Genomic DNA, 16,592 nt, shown 5'->3' with positions numbered 1-16,592 from the left:
GCCAACCGGCCCCTTTGTTTCCCTTGGCTTTTTACAAGAGACCTAGGGTCAGACCTGCCTGACAGAACCCAGGGAGCTGAGCCTGCAGTGAACTGGACACAGTGCTGAGAAACAACCACGCTCTATGGCCTGGAACCCAGGCAAGAGAAAACCACCACCACCCTCCCCCACAGCACAGCTTCCTGCATGGAGGTCAAAACTCCCAGGAGCCCCCTCCCTCCCTGCACAGCCCCCTTATCTCCACTTGGCCAATGAGGGGAAGATGCTGCGGTTGCTGTCTCAGGAGGCCCAAAAGCAAGGGGCCAGGCTGAGCCAGAGCAGAGGCAGGGGCATGGCCCCAGGACCCAGGATTTTATTTACAAAAAACACAGAACACAGTTGGAGGGGCAGAGCAGCAGGAGACACCAGCAAGCTGCTCCCTCCCGCGGCGCAGCGACGGACCGGAGAAGGTTAAGAACAGACCGATGCAAACCAAGGGGCTGGGACTAAAACTTGAACTCTTTGTACTTCTTGCCACCCCCCCGGGCATCCTGGGGCTGCGCTTTCCGCTTCTTCTGCTGCAGGAGGAAAGAGAAAGTTCAGCCAGCAAGATTCTCAATGCCCTCCCCAGCCTAGGCTGTCATTTCCTCCCCCCGCCACAACACCCTGGTGCTACACCAGAGCTGCGGCACCCCATATGGGGAACAGGCTCTATATCCCATTTGCTGGCACCAAGCCCATCAATCCCCCTACCCCATAAACTGTTAGGCCCCACATCCCACCCCAAGCCCCTTTCCCCAGCCCTGCCCCCCCATACCTTCTGCTTCGCTGCATGTTCAGCCACCATGTCACTGAAGTCCTCCTTCTCCACCTGGGCCTGCTGCTCCCGCACATGCTCTTCGTACTTTTGGGTCATGGCCATTGGGTCAAGCTCCAACTCCTCTGGGGCCAGCGCCACCTCCACTCCCTGGATCTCTGGCACTGGCCCCTTCCGGCTCATCACCTGCAGGGGAGGGGAAGGGTCAGACACCAGCCCCGTGGGAGGGGGAACTCCTGCCTCCAGGGAACAGCACAAATCTTCTCTGCAGACAGCACTGGCAGGCAGGGTCCCTTCCCTGGAAGCTTGGGCAGGGAGGAGGGGAGAGTCTCTGCCAGGCTGAGCACGTACGTGTTCTTTCCTCAAACGCCCCAGGTTCCCACAGCCACACCCAGACCCTGCTGGGCACCCAGCCGCCTCGAGACCCTGTGGGCAGTAAGGCAGGCGAGGGCCTCCCTCTTGAACTGGGCTTGCATGGTCTCACCGAACCCCCTTTGTTAGGGTGATGAGACAGGCCACTGGCATCAGCACTCCCTTGAGACTGGGCCCTTAAACCCCACGCCTCTGCCTGCGTGGTACCTTTCCTCTACCTCACCCCAGGCACATGTGCCTTCCAGCGCCTCCCAGCAGCACACAACCAAACTGTCCTCCTCAGGGTATGCCACCCCCAGGCCTGAGCCATTCTGCCCCCAAGCAGGGATTGTCTAGGCCCGAATGCCGGCTCGCCCCCAGTTCTAATGGGCCACCCCAATGGCTCCCTGCATCCAGGGGTCTCAACTGCAGTTCCAGCCTGGCCCTTGGGCAGCCAAGTGCCACCTTTCGCTCTCCACTCTGCTCAACACCTTCTGCAGCCCAGCCAGCTGAGTCCTGTCCTCCGCCCCACATCATGGCTTGCCAGCTCCCTGTGCCCCAGTGCTGCCCGCCCCTCAAGCGCTGCTGCCCTCTGGGCCTGGTCAGCCCTCTCCCTGCTCCAGCTCACTAGTGAACGCAGAGCCACGCTCATGCCAAGGATGGGCCTGGCCTCCTCACTTCCATGCAGGAAAGCCCTGTCACCCCAGCTGCTCCTGAGCTGCCATTTAGGGACCCAGAGAGCACTGGTGGGTTTTGCCACAATAGGCCCTTATCTCACCAAGCCACTGGACCCAAACCAGCGACCCACAGCTCAAGCCACTGGCTGACCCAAGTCACTCACCGTGGACATGTCATAGATGTGAGTGGAACCCATCATAGACGCCCCAACTGTGGCTGTCCGCTTCTCTGGCAGCACTGTGAAGAGCTGGGGTGTCTCGCTCCTGTGAGAAAGGGGGGCAGAGACGCATGATCAGCACAACTGCTGGGGGAGGGAGATGCAGCAGCCAGGCTGTTTGGCAGCCAGACTGCTGTTTGGGGCAGGAAGTGGAGAGCAGAGCATCTGACCCTAATGGAACAGCAGGAAGGAACTCGGAAGCAGAATGGAAAGAGCAGAACAGAGACAGGGCTAAGAGGCCGAGCTAGGAAGGGGACTGGCAGCCCTCCAGAAGAGCATCACCAACAGCACCAGAGGCTCAGCAGACTGCACACAACAGTGCCCCCTTGCGTCAATGGGATCCTCCAGAGTCCTACCCACCCCTGCTCTCTTCAGGGGAGCGGAATGGCCCAAGCAAGGCACAGGCCTGACTCACCCATCCATGGCCTCTTCTATCTTCTTCTTCCTCAGCTCAATGAGCTCAGGGGTCTCCATGCCGGCAGGGACGGAGGAGAAGCCACCTGGTGTGATCAGGCCACTGGGGAGGAAAGAAATGGTTAGAGACACCACCACGACCAGATATCCCCTGGCGGGACTGGAGGAGCCCCACATGAGCTCTCTCACCAGGTCCACGTCCCCTATCTTCCACAGCACCCCACCAGCACCAGCGCCAACACAGCCCACACCCGGGCAGCCCCAGCCCAGGTAGGCACCAACCTGTCAGCTGGGGTGATGAAACCAGTCTCATCCGGCTTCTCCTCATCACTCTCCTCCTCCTCTTCCTCCTCTGAGGACTCCTCGTCTGATGGCTCCAGCTCCCCCCAGGGTGTCCTGTCAATCTCCTCCTCTTCCGCCTTGGTCTGAAGTGAGACGAGGGATGAGTTGGACTGAAGAAGTTCTCTCCCCTCTGGACAGGGCTGGCTCTGACTCAGCCCCCGAGTGGGGAGACAGGCTGGCTCAGGAGTATGAAATGGGCCACCCCCCCGGGGACACCATTCCAGCCCCGTACAGGGTAGGAACAGGGGGTTCAGCCTGCAAGGGTCATGGGTTCAATCTTTCCTCCAGCACCATCCTTGCTGTCCCCTGGCTCTGCCTCAGCCCCACTGAGGAGAGCAGTTCCAGTGGTCCTACTGCCATTCAAAGGGGAACTAACGGGTCAGTGCAGGTGCGTCTGGGTCACCCTGGAAGAGCCTCGGCTTTGTTGGCAGGACCAATGAGGAGGAATGCCAGCCAGTGGGTGGCCCCACCTCATTAGTGCCCCTAAAGGTTACCGAAGTGGCACATGGCCCCAATCCTCAGGCACAGCTGTGCCCATCCCCACCCCATGCCATCTCTCCAGGGCTGTGACCACCTGGCTTCCTACCTGGAACTCAGCAGCATTGGTTCCAAAGACATCTCCATAAAGAGGCTTCCCAGTCTCGTCAACAGGGGGCTTTCCCCAACCCCCAGCATGGTACCCGAACGAGCAGCCCTGGGACAAGAGGACAAGGTTAGTCAGGCTCCAGAGGACAGCGGAGTCCAGTGGCTTAGAGCAGGGGGGTGACTGTAAGGCAGGACTTCTGGGCTCTTTTTCCGATGCAAACACGGACTGTGGCCAAGTCACCTCCCATCTGCAGGCCATGGCCTTCCAGCTGGGAAGCAGGGCCAGTGCTCCTGACCCCCTTGTGAGCACTCTGCAGTCTAGGCAGAAAGGGGCGCTGTTGCCCCAGGATGGTTAATTCAGGTCTGTGGGTAGTGCGGCTGAGGAACAGAAGAACAAGAAGAAACGTGGAGCGACGGATGAAAGCCAACTGCAACAGCAGAGCCTTGGGAACAGGACGAAGGAACGAGGTCATTGCACCAGCCTGGTTTTCGCTAGGAAAAGAGGAGTCCCAGGGAGTCGCTCTGCATTGGCAGGCTAGATTTGTGAGGGAGCCCAGGGCCACAGCTGCATTAGCACTGCCTTGAGCTAAGAGCCCCCTTCTGCCCCAGGGAGAAAGTGCCAAACGGGAAGGGACTCCTTGGAATGGGACCACTCCAGCAGCTGAGTGATAAGCTCCTGGTCCCAGTGAAAGCACAGTAGGCTTCCCAGCCATTCAAGAACTCTGCACGCACCCCAGCAGAGCACACGCTGGGGCAAAGGACCATCTCCCAAGCTGATTCAAGACACACACAGCCACTCACCTCCGGGATGGGTGAATTGAGGCCCGGGATCTTCAGGTTAGGGTAGGAAGGGGGTGGGCCGTAGCGCTGCATGGCAATCAGCCACGGGGGTGGCACTTTGTGGGCATTCTGAGGCCAGAAGAAAGACAGTGTTAGCCAACAGGACAGACTTGCTTGCAGACTTGGGTACCAGCCCTGGGGACCATCCGCATGGAAGCCGCAGAAGAAGGGGACAAACTCATCTCACTCACACAGGTGCCCCCAGTCTCAACCCACAGTCCCCTGCGATCTGCCTCTCCACCACAGCTCTGCCAGTGCCTGGCAATCCCACCCCTACAGCTGGTCTGCCATGCCAGCTCTGAGGTGCCCAGGGTGCAGTGACCATGGCTAGCTGTCCCCCAAAGGCTGCCTACAGCATAGCAAGCGAGGGTCACACCAGCTCCTTCCTCGGACAGGTAACTTCCAAGAGCACTTACCGGGCCCACGGGCATCCCTAAGGCAATGCGCAGCTCGTCCGACAGGTCCCCTGGCTTCTTCTCTTTCAGCCGTGTCTCAAACTCCTTGCCCTGGAGTAGAGGGGAGTCTTGAGCACACAGCAATCATGAGTGGTACCCCAATGTGAGTGGATTTGGCAGCACCCCACGTGGGCTAACTGCCACCTAGCAGCCAGCTGGAGGAAAGGCTCCCAGCAATCGCAAACCTGGGGTCAGAGAGAGCCAGAGCAGGAGGCAAGTTTTCCTTCCCAGCCCATGACCGGAGGAGATTGCCACAGATGGAGACTGTCCTCCTGAGTCTCAGCATGGGACACACCCTGGGCACAGCCCCCAGCCAAAGCAGCTGCCCCATCTGAAGGGGGATCCCCGGGAACAGTTTCCCCTGACCCCACTCACCTCATAGTAAAGGTCGCCATGGATGGTGAGCTTGGGCTTGGTCTGCCACTTGAAGAAGGCATCATGCAGCTTCTGGTAATCAATGTCAATCTTACCCATCTTGGGGCGAACCTTCTCCCGCATCTTTGACTTCATTGTCTTCTGCTCCTCCTGCCAGAGGAAGAGGGGAATGAGAACAGGTGAGAACTCAGCAATGCCATGGACCCCATCCAGCTCAGTCCAGCTTCACCTCACCCCTGGGAAGGCATAGGCTGCAAATCTCTCTCCAAGAGGCAGCTGGGACACACCACATCTACTAAAAGCAAAGGGTGTGGGGGTATGACAATAGAAAACAGGATCAAGTCTTGGAGTTTTCCAGGCCAAGGGAAGGTACCAGCCCCTCAAAGTCACCACACAGCAACTGTGGGGGCACTGAGTGTCAACTGCTTAACCAGGAATCCCTCAACTGGCACAAAGACGCAGCTACCTCTTGGGCATGGCGCACACACCTTTTCCTGCAGCGCCTCTCGCATCTCCTGGATGCCTGTGCGCTTGATGAATTCAGGCAGCTCGAAGGGCGGCTTCTCGATGCCCCGCTTGCCCTGCAAGTACTTGCGCTTGAAGCACCAGTGCCGGGGCACAGGCACAGAGTTGCGGGTGGCCTTGAGGTGAACCAGCAGTTTGGGGTCCTGGGCCGTCACATCGTGCATCTCCACCACGTCTGGGCGCGCCACCAGCTGGGGAGAGGCCAACACAGGGTAAACCCTCCAAGCACCCAAGTTCACACCCTCCCATTACCCCAACCAGGCCAACAGCTCGACCTTTAGAGCACCAGACTCTCTCCTCTTTCCTCCCTCCAGCTCAGCCACTGTGTCCAGTTCCCCCTGCTTCGTCCACCCCATCCCAGCCAGCTGGCAGGGAAAGATCAGAATGTTCCACCAGGTCCCAAGCCCAGCTCCTCCTGGGAGACCCTTGCTGGTACAGTGTCCCCTGAGACCAGCACCCAGCCGCTCCTGGCTTTGCCAGCCCACTCAGTTCCACTCTTGCTGCCTAAAGAGTCAACCCAACTGGTCAAGCTGGGCCTTCAGCCCAGGCACAGAGTCCCCTGTGCCCTGAATGAGGGGCTTAGAGGACAGTGGCTATCTGGTCCCACCCCACCCCACAGCATCTAGAGCAGAGCTGGCTGCTCCCAAAAGGCTGCCCCTTTAGAGGAGCTGTGACCTAGTCTGGGGTGATCAACCAGCTCACCTGTTTGAGCTCTGCCACTGTGAAGCGATTCATGCGTCTCAGCTTCTTCTTGGACAGTTTGGGGGCCTCTGGTTTCTTCTCCTGGACCCAGGAAAGAAACACAATGGGCCTGGCTCATCCAGTCTGAGACCCCTACTCCAGACCCCTGCACCCGGCCCCACACACACAGTAACAACACTGGCCAGGGTCGAATGCAAAGAAAGCTGTCACTTGGCTGGAGGTCAGGTCCTCCCTGCCGCTCCACCACAGTTCTGTAGCCTTGGAGACATGGCGCCAGCTGGCATCAGTGCAGATGTCAGCCTGACTGATCCCTAGCGCCCCTGCTCCACCTCCTGAGCTCCGGGCCACTGTAGTGTGACTGGGGAGTTCCACTGGCTAGGTCGAAGCCCACCTGCTCGTCATCAGTACTGTCGTCGTCACTGCCCTTCCGGTCCTCCTCGAAGCCCTTCTTCTTGGGCGCGGCTGCGTTGTCCGGCTTGTCCGCCTTGTCGGGCTCCTTCTCCTTGTCCTTCTTTACATCATCCGTCAGCTGAGAGGGAGAGGGAGAGGGAGAGGGAGGGTGAGCACAGGCCGAGGCTGGAGACTCCACGGCCAGGGAGAGAGCGCTGGCCCAAAGGGGATGTGAGCCGGAGTGCATGAGCCTGAGCAAATGTGCTCCAAGGAGCAGCTGGGGGCCCAGCAACAGGAGAGGCACAAGACATGGGACAGGAGCCTCCTTTACTCTGCCCTCCATCTCCTAAGAGCAGCAAGGAGATGTGCTTCCTCTGCACACCCCACACGGCGCTGGTGGGGGATACAGGCCCTGTGGTGCGCTCCTTTGCAAGCCAGGCCCTTACAGAGGAGAAGGGCTTCTCGCTCATGGAGGGAAGTTCTCCTCCTCTCACCACCAGGAGCCCCCCACCTCAGCAGCAGGCACAGGAGCCCTCCCAGACTGCAGGAGCAGGATGCTGGGGCAGCCAGACGCTGGTCTGCAGCCGTGGCAGATTTCCCTTGCCCTGCTGCTAACGGACAGGATTTGGGGCGCTGTGCAGCCCAAGGAGAACAGACTCTCCCCATGACTGGAGAGGGGCATCCAAAAGAGCTGGGGATAGAAGCCAAGAGTCCTGGCAACCTCCTCAGCCAGCTGCCAGCATGTTGCCCTCTGGAGGTCCCTTCACCTACACAGGGCCAAAACCCCCACACCGGCAGGCTCACCTTGAAGGCATCAAAGATCCTCTTGAAGAAAACGAAGTTGGGGTCATAGATTTCTGGCTCCTCAGTGACATACTCGATCTCCACCACCGACACCGTGTCTTTGGATTCTGTTTGTTGAGACTCCTTCTCCCCTTTGCCCTCTGTGCCCTGGGCTGCCACACGTGCCTTCTTCTTCTTCTTCCGGTTACGGCGCTTGCGGTTCCTCTGCCAAGAGGAGGCATTAATAGCTACACCTCCCTTCCCTGACGCAGAGATGCTGCCACCTCTGGGGTGGAGCCTGGGGGCTGTTTCTACAGAGGACCCAGCGGTGAGATGCAGTCACATTCCATTCTGGAAGCGACAGCCCTTCACCTGCACACGCCAGGGCTGCACCATACCCCAGGGATCTGAAAAAGAATCCTGGAGGAAGAATTTTATGGTGACAGCATGAAATGGTCGTGACGGGCCTCGACACAGCAGCTCCTCCGAGACCTGCACCATGGCCAGGGCCTCAGCTTTACCTGGCAGGTCCCAGCTGCTGTGAAGTGTTTCCAATCTCAAGCACCATGAGTGCAAAGGGAAAGATCTCCCACTGCCTTTCCTCACCACTGTGGCGGGAGGTTCTGGTAAGTTTCACGTGCTGCTCAGTCAGTTTCACTCCCATCCCTCCCAGGCTGGGAGACAGGAAAGATTCAAACGCCCTCAGTGGAAACAGGCTTCACAAGATTGTATTACATTGCAAGCCTTGGCACTGGGGCCTGTGTTCAGCTGACGAGGTCACTTTAAATCTACCTGTCACCAGCCAGGCTGAAGTCAGACGAGGTGGAAGTGCCCATCTCAGTATCTAACAGAGCTCTCAGCCCCTCAAAACAAAGGAGCCTCAGTTAACAGAATGGAGACCCAAAGCACAGAGAGATGAAGGGGTTAACCAGACCGTACCCAGCAAGCCCATGATGGACTAGGAACAGGACCAGGAGTCCAAGCGGCCCCGCTCTACGCCACTCCCCTCCTCCCAGAAGAGAGGAGAGAACCAGGAATCCTGGTTCCCAGACTCCCTGCTCTAAGCCACTTGCCCCGCATGCTGGAGTTGGAGACTAACAGATGACACGCAACCTGCTCACCTCTTTCTTTGACAAAGCCATGTCTTCCTCTGCCTCGGAAGCAGAGGTAGTGACCAGCGCCTTCAGATCGGTTTCCATATCCTCATCTACTGAAATACAGGGAGATTAGCAAGGTGGCAACAGCTCTGGGGCAGAGGAGGAAGGGATAGCCTTGCCAACTCCTCAGAACCATGCGCTGGGAGCAATCACACTCCCAGAGAAGTCAATTCCCCAGAGCCCCCAAAAGTACATCAACCAGCCCCCATTCATCCCAGGGCTGAAGCATACAGAAGGAACACAACACACGTAACTCCAGTGCATCTGCTTTCCGGGAATCATTACCAAGGGATGGGAGACTGGCAGCATAGGAGGTGTCTGCCAATCCCGTACGCTGGGGTACAAACTCTGCAGAGAGAGGTCAATCCTGGGGTGTGCCCAGAAGGCAGGACTGCCCCATCTTCAGGGAGCACCCAGCTCTTGGGCAAATCTCAACAGTAGGCAGGCACCAATGCCAGAGTACAACTGAAAAGCAGGGCAGGGGAAGCGAGAGGATTATGAACCATGAGGTACAGATAATACTCTCTTTAGCCTCCGAGGCTTTGTCTGTACTAAGCGGAAGATGGACCTGGGCAGGATACCTCTGCAGAGTTCGATTTTCTGCATCTGGTGAAGACGCAGCAAAATCGATCTCTATGGAGCCGGCCGTCAACGCCTGTACTTTACGCTATCGCACGGAACACAGGAGGTTGACACAAGAGCGTAGGGGCTGGGTCTTCACTAGGGAAATAAGTTGATTCCGGTACTTCAGTTCTAGCTGTGCAAATGCTCTAGCCAGAACTGTATCTCTGAAATGGACATGGCCTAAGTGCCACTCTGGCACAAGCCAGGAGTCTGGACACTCAGGGTGTCTTCACTACAGGGAAGATTGACCCTGCCATGGCCGATCCTCTGCAGTTCAATTCAGTGCGCCTGGTACGGACACACTAAATCAAACTTTCAGGGCTCTCGCGTCAGTGCTTCTGCCCCTCATCAGGAGTAAGGGAAGTCGACAGGAACGAACCTTAGTGGAGACAGCACAGAAGCCTGAATTAGGGTACGCCAACTCCAAACTACGCAGCTGGAATTGTGCACCTCAACTGGCCCTTCTCCGGTAGTGCAGGCCTGCCCTCAAACCCCCACAGCTCCAGCACACAACTCGGCTCTCCACAGCCCACTGGGGAGAGAACCCAGGTGTCCCTCTCAGTGCTGCAGAGCTCCTGGCCTTGGTCCTTTCAGCATCCCCTGGGCACCAAACCACACAAGAACAAAGAGGAACGACCGGGTTACCTGTGGTGCCAGGCACAGCTATGAGCTCCTCCTGGCGGATCTCCTTGAGCTGCAGGATCTTCTCTAGAGCCTGAGGGATCTTGGGACCAACGGTGGAATCTTCTGTCTATAAAGGGAGGTGCCCATTAAACAGAGGGATGCCCCACAACGAGACCCATCTATGTCAGGTTGTGGGAACAACCAAGGAGTTGTGGCTCCTAGTGTTCCACCCCAGAGTCAGGGATAGAACGCAGCCTGCACGTAGAGACAGGAATTCTCCCATCCACCTCCAATGCGGTTCAGAAAGCTGCCCACTTGCAAGAGGCCACCCTCCAGACACCACTTCAGCATCTTACCTCTCTGCCTTCTTCCCCAGGAGGTGGCGGCGGCCCCCGCGGCCGTGGGCCAGGGGCACCGATAGGAACTCCTGGAAGTGGGGGTCCCACAGGGGTACTGCCTAGGTAAGCACCAGACAAACACAAAGTGGTAAGTCCCCACAGGTAGTGGATCTGAAGTAACCAGCGACCTGCTGCTCCATGGTACCCTGCTCCCTAAGCGTGGGCAGCGACAGAGGCTGGATCAGAGTCAGTGCCTACTAGAGACAATGCACCCTAGATCTCAAATCCTAGCTAGGGAAACCATCTCACCTCGTGGCACCATTGGGGGCCTTGGTCCTATGGGTCTGATAGGCCCCACATCCAGAGAGGGTCGGGGCACTGGAGGCGCCAGCTTGGCCATCTCTTTCTGTCGCTCCTGTTCCAGCAGAACTGCAGCCTGAGAGAAGACGACATGGGAGAGGTCACAGACGTGTGGGAGTGGAACAGAAGCAGCTTCCCCCCACCCCTCTCCTTACGATGTCCCTAAGACACCATAACCATGAACAGGGATGCCAAGAGACATGAGGCCCTGAGCCTTCTGGAGAGGGAGCTATCAGGCCAGATAGGCTCACAGCTGATGAAGGGGGCAGATCCGGGGCCCCACCGGAAATCTGCAGGGAGAGAGCAAATTTATATCAGGTGGGGGGTGGCTGCTGGACAGGGCCACTGGCACGAAGGGTTACTGCGGGAGACTGTGGGCTAGAGAGGACAGCAGGCTGGCTGGGCCCGCTTGGTGCTGGTGTGGGCCACCGTGGGGCGTACCAACGCAGAAGGGGGAGGTGTAGCACCGGTAAGCACCACCCTTGCAGGTTAGGCCACCCCACCCACGTCCTGGTCCTGGACTCCAAGTGAGATGCCACCGTATGGGATTTTACCCGCTTCTGCTGCTCCAGCAACTCCTGCTCCTTCAGCTTCTCCCCAAACGAGTGCTCCCCCTGCAAGGAGTGAGGGGAGGCCAAAGTGCTGGGAACCAGCTGTGACAGGTGGCACCCATCCTCCCCACGTGCTCTTTGGCAAAGGGCCAGTGGGAAAGGCAGCGGGCTGAGGATGGCCCAGCAGGGTGTGTGGAACATGGGAGGTGGGGTGGGAGGGGCACAGACCTCACTGCTCTGCTGCCTGGTTGATTTCACTCTGACTACCCTCTGGCTATGAACATGAATAAAGGAGCACACGAGCTGAAATTTAGAAGGGAACTTTCCCTCGCCCAGCCTTGAGCCACAGCTGCCTTTGGGGTGGGGCAGGGGGTTATGTGTACGGGGATCCTTCAGCCAGTGCTGAGATGCGGCCACCTCCGGGGTGGGATACAGAGGCTGTTCAGCATTAGCACTTCACAACAGTTTAGGGTAAGACGCGAAGAGTCCTACACGCAACTAAAATTGCTCTTGAGGAGTGGGGACTTAAGGAGGCCGAAAGGCAAAGCTGTGGCTAAGATTCGTCCCAAAGCCCATGCTCTTGGCAAACAAAGCGGTTGCTCTGTGTCACCTGGCAGGCACTCTGCAGCACAGGGCTGACCACACCGGGGCATTCAGGTCAGCGCTCGCTGCCCGCCCCCGGATCCCTGCCGCACAGCGCATCCTCACGCCACACGTGGTCAGGGGAGAGCACAAGATGGAGCCTCTGTGGCACAGCACCCCTTAATGCCACCTTGGAACCGGCACTGAGAGGCAGCACAGCCCTCACCTGCTTAGCCCTCTCTTCTTGCTGCATTAGCATGGCAGCCTGCTGCTGCGCCAGCTTCAGCCGATCTTCCTCCGAGAGAGCTGCTGGGTCCACGCTCTGCATGCGGAGAGGAGGGGCCATGCCTGGGGGTGGTGGAGGGGGCCCCACACCCATCGGGAAGTTGAGGCCGATGCCAGGGGGAGGTGGAGGGGGTGGCGGAGGCTGCATGGGTGGCATTCCCATGGGGGGAGGGGGCAAGGGGATCCCAGGGAGCTGTGAACGAGAGAAGAGATGACAAGGTAAAGACCAACACGGAGTGCGCCGGGGGGGTAAAACAATTCAAATATTATCTATACCGAGAGCCATTGCCCAGCACCGAGATGCTGTGCCCCACTCCAGAGGCAGCAGCACCGCTCCAAGAGCCGCCCAGCACAGGAAAAGAAGTAGGCTCCTGGATCCCAGAGGCAGTTGGAGAGAGTTAGGAAGGCAGAATGCTTAGTTCCTCAGGACACTAGGCTTTGCAATAGCTCCTTGCAGGAAGTACCAACGGAAGCCAGTCACTCCGAGACAGTGAACAGCCTCCTCCTGACATAGGGAACCTACAGCAGGACAGCCAGTCCCTAGGGAAGCCCATGTGACCTATTCAGGCCAGGATTCCTCCAGCTTATACGCCCTTCTCTCACCTGTCCAGGCATCGGGGGCGGTGTGGGCTTGTCACTGTCATCTCCCCTGAGAGACGGCCTGCTCAGCACCATGCCAGTCTGTGGAGGGAGGACACAGTCAACACAGAGACAAAGTAAGCGAAAGCCTGTCTGCTGGGGAGCTTCTCTCAGAGGTGCTGGGCCACGATATCCAGGCTTCAGTGAGGCCAAATCCCCACTACAGGGGCAAAAAAGCCAGGAGCTCCTGAAGCAAGATAGACACTAGGGGTCCTGCACAGAGACCCCCACAACACAGAATACCATGACCTAGACAGAAAGCCAGATAGGGACACTGATGCCCAGGGCGACAAACCACACGTGGCTCAGAGATGGGCTAGAAGCAAGACCACCCACCACAGTCCACAAACTAGCACCGCATCCCACCCCAGCTGTAGTGCAGTTGTCCTGATTAGATGAACAACCACAGACATGCTGGGGTGAAGAAGAGAGGCCATAACAGAGCACTTGCCTGTAACTGTCTGCTGTTGGTGGGAGCATAGGCTAGTCAGACACTGCTATGTCATACGACAGGAAGGAACACAAGAGCCCAGATGGAAGCTTAACGACCCTGACTAGAACAGAGCACCCTGCTGGCATCTGATGCCCTCCACCCCTTCACACCAACAGCATCTACATGTTCCAGTCAAAGTACAGACGTTTCCTTCCATAGGTCACTAGCACCCCAGATGGTTCCATCAAGGGACAATCACTCACAACCCACATTTGCGTGCAAGCCGATTGGCATCTCTGTAGCCCCATTAACGCAGAATCTGAGCACCTCCCAGTTATTATTTGTTTATCCTTACAGGTATCTCAGCACTACTACTTGCATTATACACGTGCCAAACTAAGGTCTAAAGGGGCTGGGTGATTCAACCAAGATCTCCCAGAGAGTCTGTGTTAGAGCAGGGACTTGAGCCCAGATCTCCTGAGTCCCAACTAATGTCCTAAAGCAGGTGTGTCCAATTTATTTCATGGGGGGGCCCCACATGGCAACTGTTTACATGTTCCAGAGACTGAACTTAAAATAGCCCCAAACCACACCCTCTCCAAGCTTAAACCCCTTGCAGCCCCAAACCACCCACAGCTCCCAGCCTTAGACACCCCCCAGATCCAACCTGCCCCCCAAACATCGCGGCAGGGACAGCTCCCTGCTGCACTTAAAGAACAGGACTCGGTTTAATTGGTTTAATGGCCAGATCCCTCCTGCCAGCCATTAAACCAATTGAGTTCTACTCCGCTGTTTCTCAACCTTTTTTTTTTTTAAAGTAAAGTACCCCTTTTTCAAAAGTAAGTAAGTACACCCATACCCACAATTTTCAGACATGCAAAATTTCCCCTCCCTCAAGCCCTCTGCTTTAACCCAGTTCTCCCTCCCCCAAGCCAGGAACCCCTGGTTCAAAATGGGGAGCTAATCTTCCCTCCCATCCCCCAGAGCCAGGCACCTCTAGCACAAACTGAATGCGGCAATTTACCAGAGCTGTTGCCACCTCAGGACCAGCAGGAGCTGCGTGAGCAGAGACCTGAGCGTGGCCCACGTCGGGGCCTGAGCCATGCTGGATGGAACCATGCTCTGAGCCGTCCAGAAAAATGGCAGTGCTGCCAGCAGCACAACCCTGGTAAACAGGCTCTGCAGACTGGATGCTGGCCCATGGGCCACAGATTGGACATCTCTGCCCTAAACAATACATCAGCCTGTATCTTCAAACACTGCTCATTTACTCTAATGCCAATGAATCCCAATCTAACAGCGTCTTGGCACCTAATCAGTGTTCCTAGTCACAAGGCTGTTGAGTGTAGTTACCAAACACACTGAGCACCTGGCACTATGCGTGTGCTAGGGATCTAAAATCCTGTTTCGTTAGTTAACCAGTTAAATGCTGGAGAAGGCCCCTACCCATGGCCGGCCCCACAGGACTGGAGCAGTCCCCATCAGTTAACCATAACTGGTAAGCTTCATCCCTCACGCATGCGGCTTTGGGGTAGTAAAGGCAGGAGAACACCCTACTGCAAGCACCGTCCTGCATGCTGGGGGCGGGGGGGGGTGTGACACCACAGACCATCCCCGGCAAGAGCATCTCCCACCGCAGGTTGCCAGCCCCTCCAGATCCCTCTCACGCAGGGGCGCTGGGTGGGACTGTCCGGGCTCAGGCTGCTGCCCTCGCACAGCGAGGCCGTTCCTGATGGCAGAACCGGTCCCCTGCCCCACGCGAGCGGCGCGGGGCTGCTGCTCACCTGCAGCGTGTACGTCTGCAGCCTCTCCACCAGCTCCTCGCGGCTGCCTGCCAAATACGGACGCAGGGTCAGAGCCGCCAGGCCAACGACGGCCCTGAGCCCCCACCAGCCGCCCGCCGCCCGCCGCCCCCCACCCCACCCCACCCCGCGACCCGGGGCCGGCGCAACGCCCCCTCGGCAGCCCCCGGCCCGCACCCCCCGTGGCAACCCGCCCCCCCAGCAGCTCCCCGCCCCTCGAGTCCCGGAGAGAGCCCCCCCCCCGGGCTGCACCTTGAACCGGGGCCCCGATCTCGGCCAGCTTCGCCTGCAGCTCGGCGGGCGCCCAGGCCCCGTAGGCCGGCAGCGGCAGCTCCCCCTTTGGCGGCTCCGGGTGCTCGGCCGCCATCTTCCCGCTCACCCAGACCCTGAACAGCCGCCGTAGGCGACGCCGTTCTACGTCACCACGCACGTACAGCCAAACAGAAGAAGCGCAACGTTCTGGTGATGTACGTCGGGGCGGTGTAACCCGCGCGACGGTGTCTTACGCACAACCAATGAGAGAGGAAGGGTCTTCCCGCGCTGTCTACTGGGAGTTGTAGTTCTGTCGGAGCTGAACCTTTACCCCACCTTCCCCGGGAGCTTTGCATGCTGGGAATTGCAGTTCCGAAGTGCTGCAGTGGCCAGCCTGGGAGTGATCTGGAGTCAAGGGCGATCTGTGTGAAGCTGTGCAGCATCCCGGGCCAAATAACCTGCTAGACCTAAACACTGACCAGTATGCTGCAGCTTTAGCTTGTGCCTTGCTCTTTTATTTTGTATATCAACCAGTTCCAACTGCTCACACCCGCCACTTCTCATCACTCAAAATCCACTTTGGTGCTGCTAATAAAACCTGTTCCATGTTTGACCTAAAACAGCCTGGTGCAGTCACAGTGGTAGGGAAATCTCAGCTCAGCGAATAAAGCTACGCATGTCCTCTCCGCTTTGAGAGAGTGGCCTACTGGGCAATAAACTTACTCCTCAGCCCTGGGGTGCAAAGCTGGGGAGTTGGGCAGGAATTGGCTGGAGCCTCTCTATTGTTGGTTCATGAGTGGCTGGCAGGAGCATTCATGTGACTCGAATGGGGCGTGCCCCTGCCTATAGATGTCTGTGAAAGTGCCACAGGTTTGTGACTTGTCCACAACATCACAGCGTAAGAGAGACTCCAGCTGGATAGAATAATCCCACTGTTCAGTTGCAGCCTGGGAACATTGTCACACCTACACACCAATGGAGCGCCTCTCCTACATCAGGGCGTCCCCAAGGTGGATGTGTTTCAAAAGGTGCTCCAGTCCTCAGAGGAGAAAAAACAAGAACACCAGGTGTGGAGAGAGACTTTAAAAGAAAATTATTAAAGGGACAAGCAGGACAGAAAGGAGATCCAGGAGCAAATTTTAATGGGCCAGGAAGGGATGATAAAAGTGATGCAGGAGTAAGCAAATGGAGAGGTTGCAGTCATTGGAGAACTGCTTTCCATGCCCTCCCCAAACTCCTTCCATGCATTCCTTGCAACTTGCTAGCCCATTTCAATACCCTTTCACTCCACCCCTTTGGGCAGCTTCCAGCATAATACGCACAGCTATAAAAGCCTACACTGCCTGGCACTGTTATCTCCCTTCCCACCAAGCCTTTTGTGCATGTTACTAATTGGTATTTAATAAAAACATACTCTCTGAAAGATAACCAACCTTTATGTGTCTCCTGCACGCGGTGCTTGCTGCTGGAATGAATACACAGTGGCGATTTA

The 16,592-nt window shown here is 57.5% G+C and overlaps 1 protein-coding gene across 4 annotated transcripts; it reads right to left on the bottom strand.

Moving 5' to 3' along the window:
* Window positions 1–313: 313 nt before the first annotated feature.
* On the bottom strand, window positions 314–15,238 carry SF3B2 (splicing factor 3b subunit 2). 4 transcript variants are annotated; one of them, XM_075005683.1, is made up of 22 exons: window positions 15,101–15,238; window positions 14,831–14,877; window positions 12,578–12,655; window positions 11,916–12,167; window positions 11,111–11,170; window positions 10,506–10,632; window positions 10,215–10,315; window positions 9,880–9,985; window positions 8,575–8,663; window positions 7,475–7,678; window positions 6,672–6,809; window positions 6,281–6,361; window positions 5,542–5,769; window positions 5,054–5,203; window positions 4,640–4,729; window positions 4,185–4,292; window positions 3,385–3,492; window positions 2,739–2,881; window positions 2,458–2,559; window positions 1,989–2,088; window positions 797–982; window positions 314–557 (listed from the first exon to the last, which is right to left on the bottom strand). In XM_075005683.1, exons 1-22 carry the CDS (start codon window positions 15,213–15,215, stop codon window positions 486–488), a joined length of 2,685 nt encoding a protein of 894 aa, XP_074861784.1. In that variant the 5' UTR covers window positions 15,216–15,238; the 3' UTR covers window positions 314–485. The 4 variants fall into 4 exon arrangements, with proteins under 4 accessions (XP_074861784.1, XP_074861785.1, XP_074861788.1 ...); XM_075005684.1 differs by having other exon boundaries at window positions 8,575–8,660; XM_075005687.1 differs by having other exon boundaries at window positions 14,831–14,873; window positions 15,101–15,208.
* Window positions 15,239–16,592: the final 1,354 nt, after the last annotated feature.

This window comes from Carettochelys insculpta, chromosome 11 (assembly GCF_033958435.1).
Source record: "Carettochelys insculpta isolate YL-2023 chromosome 11, ASM3395843v1, whole genome shotgun sequence".
Taxonomy (NCBI): Eukaryota; Metazoa; Chordata; order Testudines; family Carettochelyidae; genus Carettochelys; species Carettochelys insculpta.
Note: the sequence above shows the minus strand (reverse complement) of the source record. Positions and strands in the feature narration are given on the sequence as shown.

Coding starts and splice junctions, on each gene's coding strand:
- SF3B2 (XM_075005683.1), bottom strand. CDS start 15,215: ATGGCGGCCGAGCACCCGGAGCCGCCAAAGGGGGAGCTGCCGCTGCCG. Junction 6,362..6,671: donor ACAGTACTGATGACGAGCAG/GTGGGCTTCGAC, acceptor TCCTGGGTCCAG/GAGAAGAAACCAGAGGCCCC. Junction 2,882..3,384: donor CCAATGCTGCTGAGTTCCAG/GTAGGAAGCCAG, acceptor GTCTCACTTCAG/ACCAAGGCGGAAGAGGAGGA.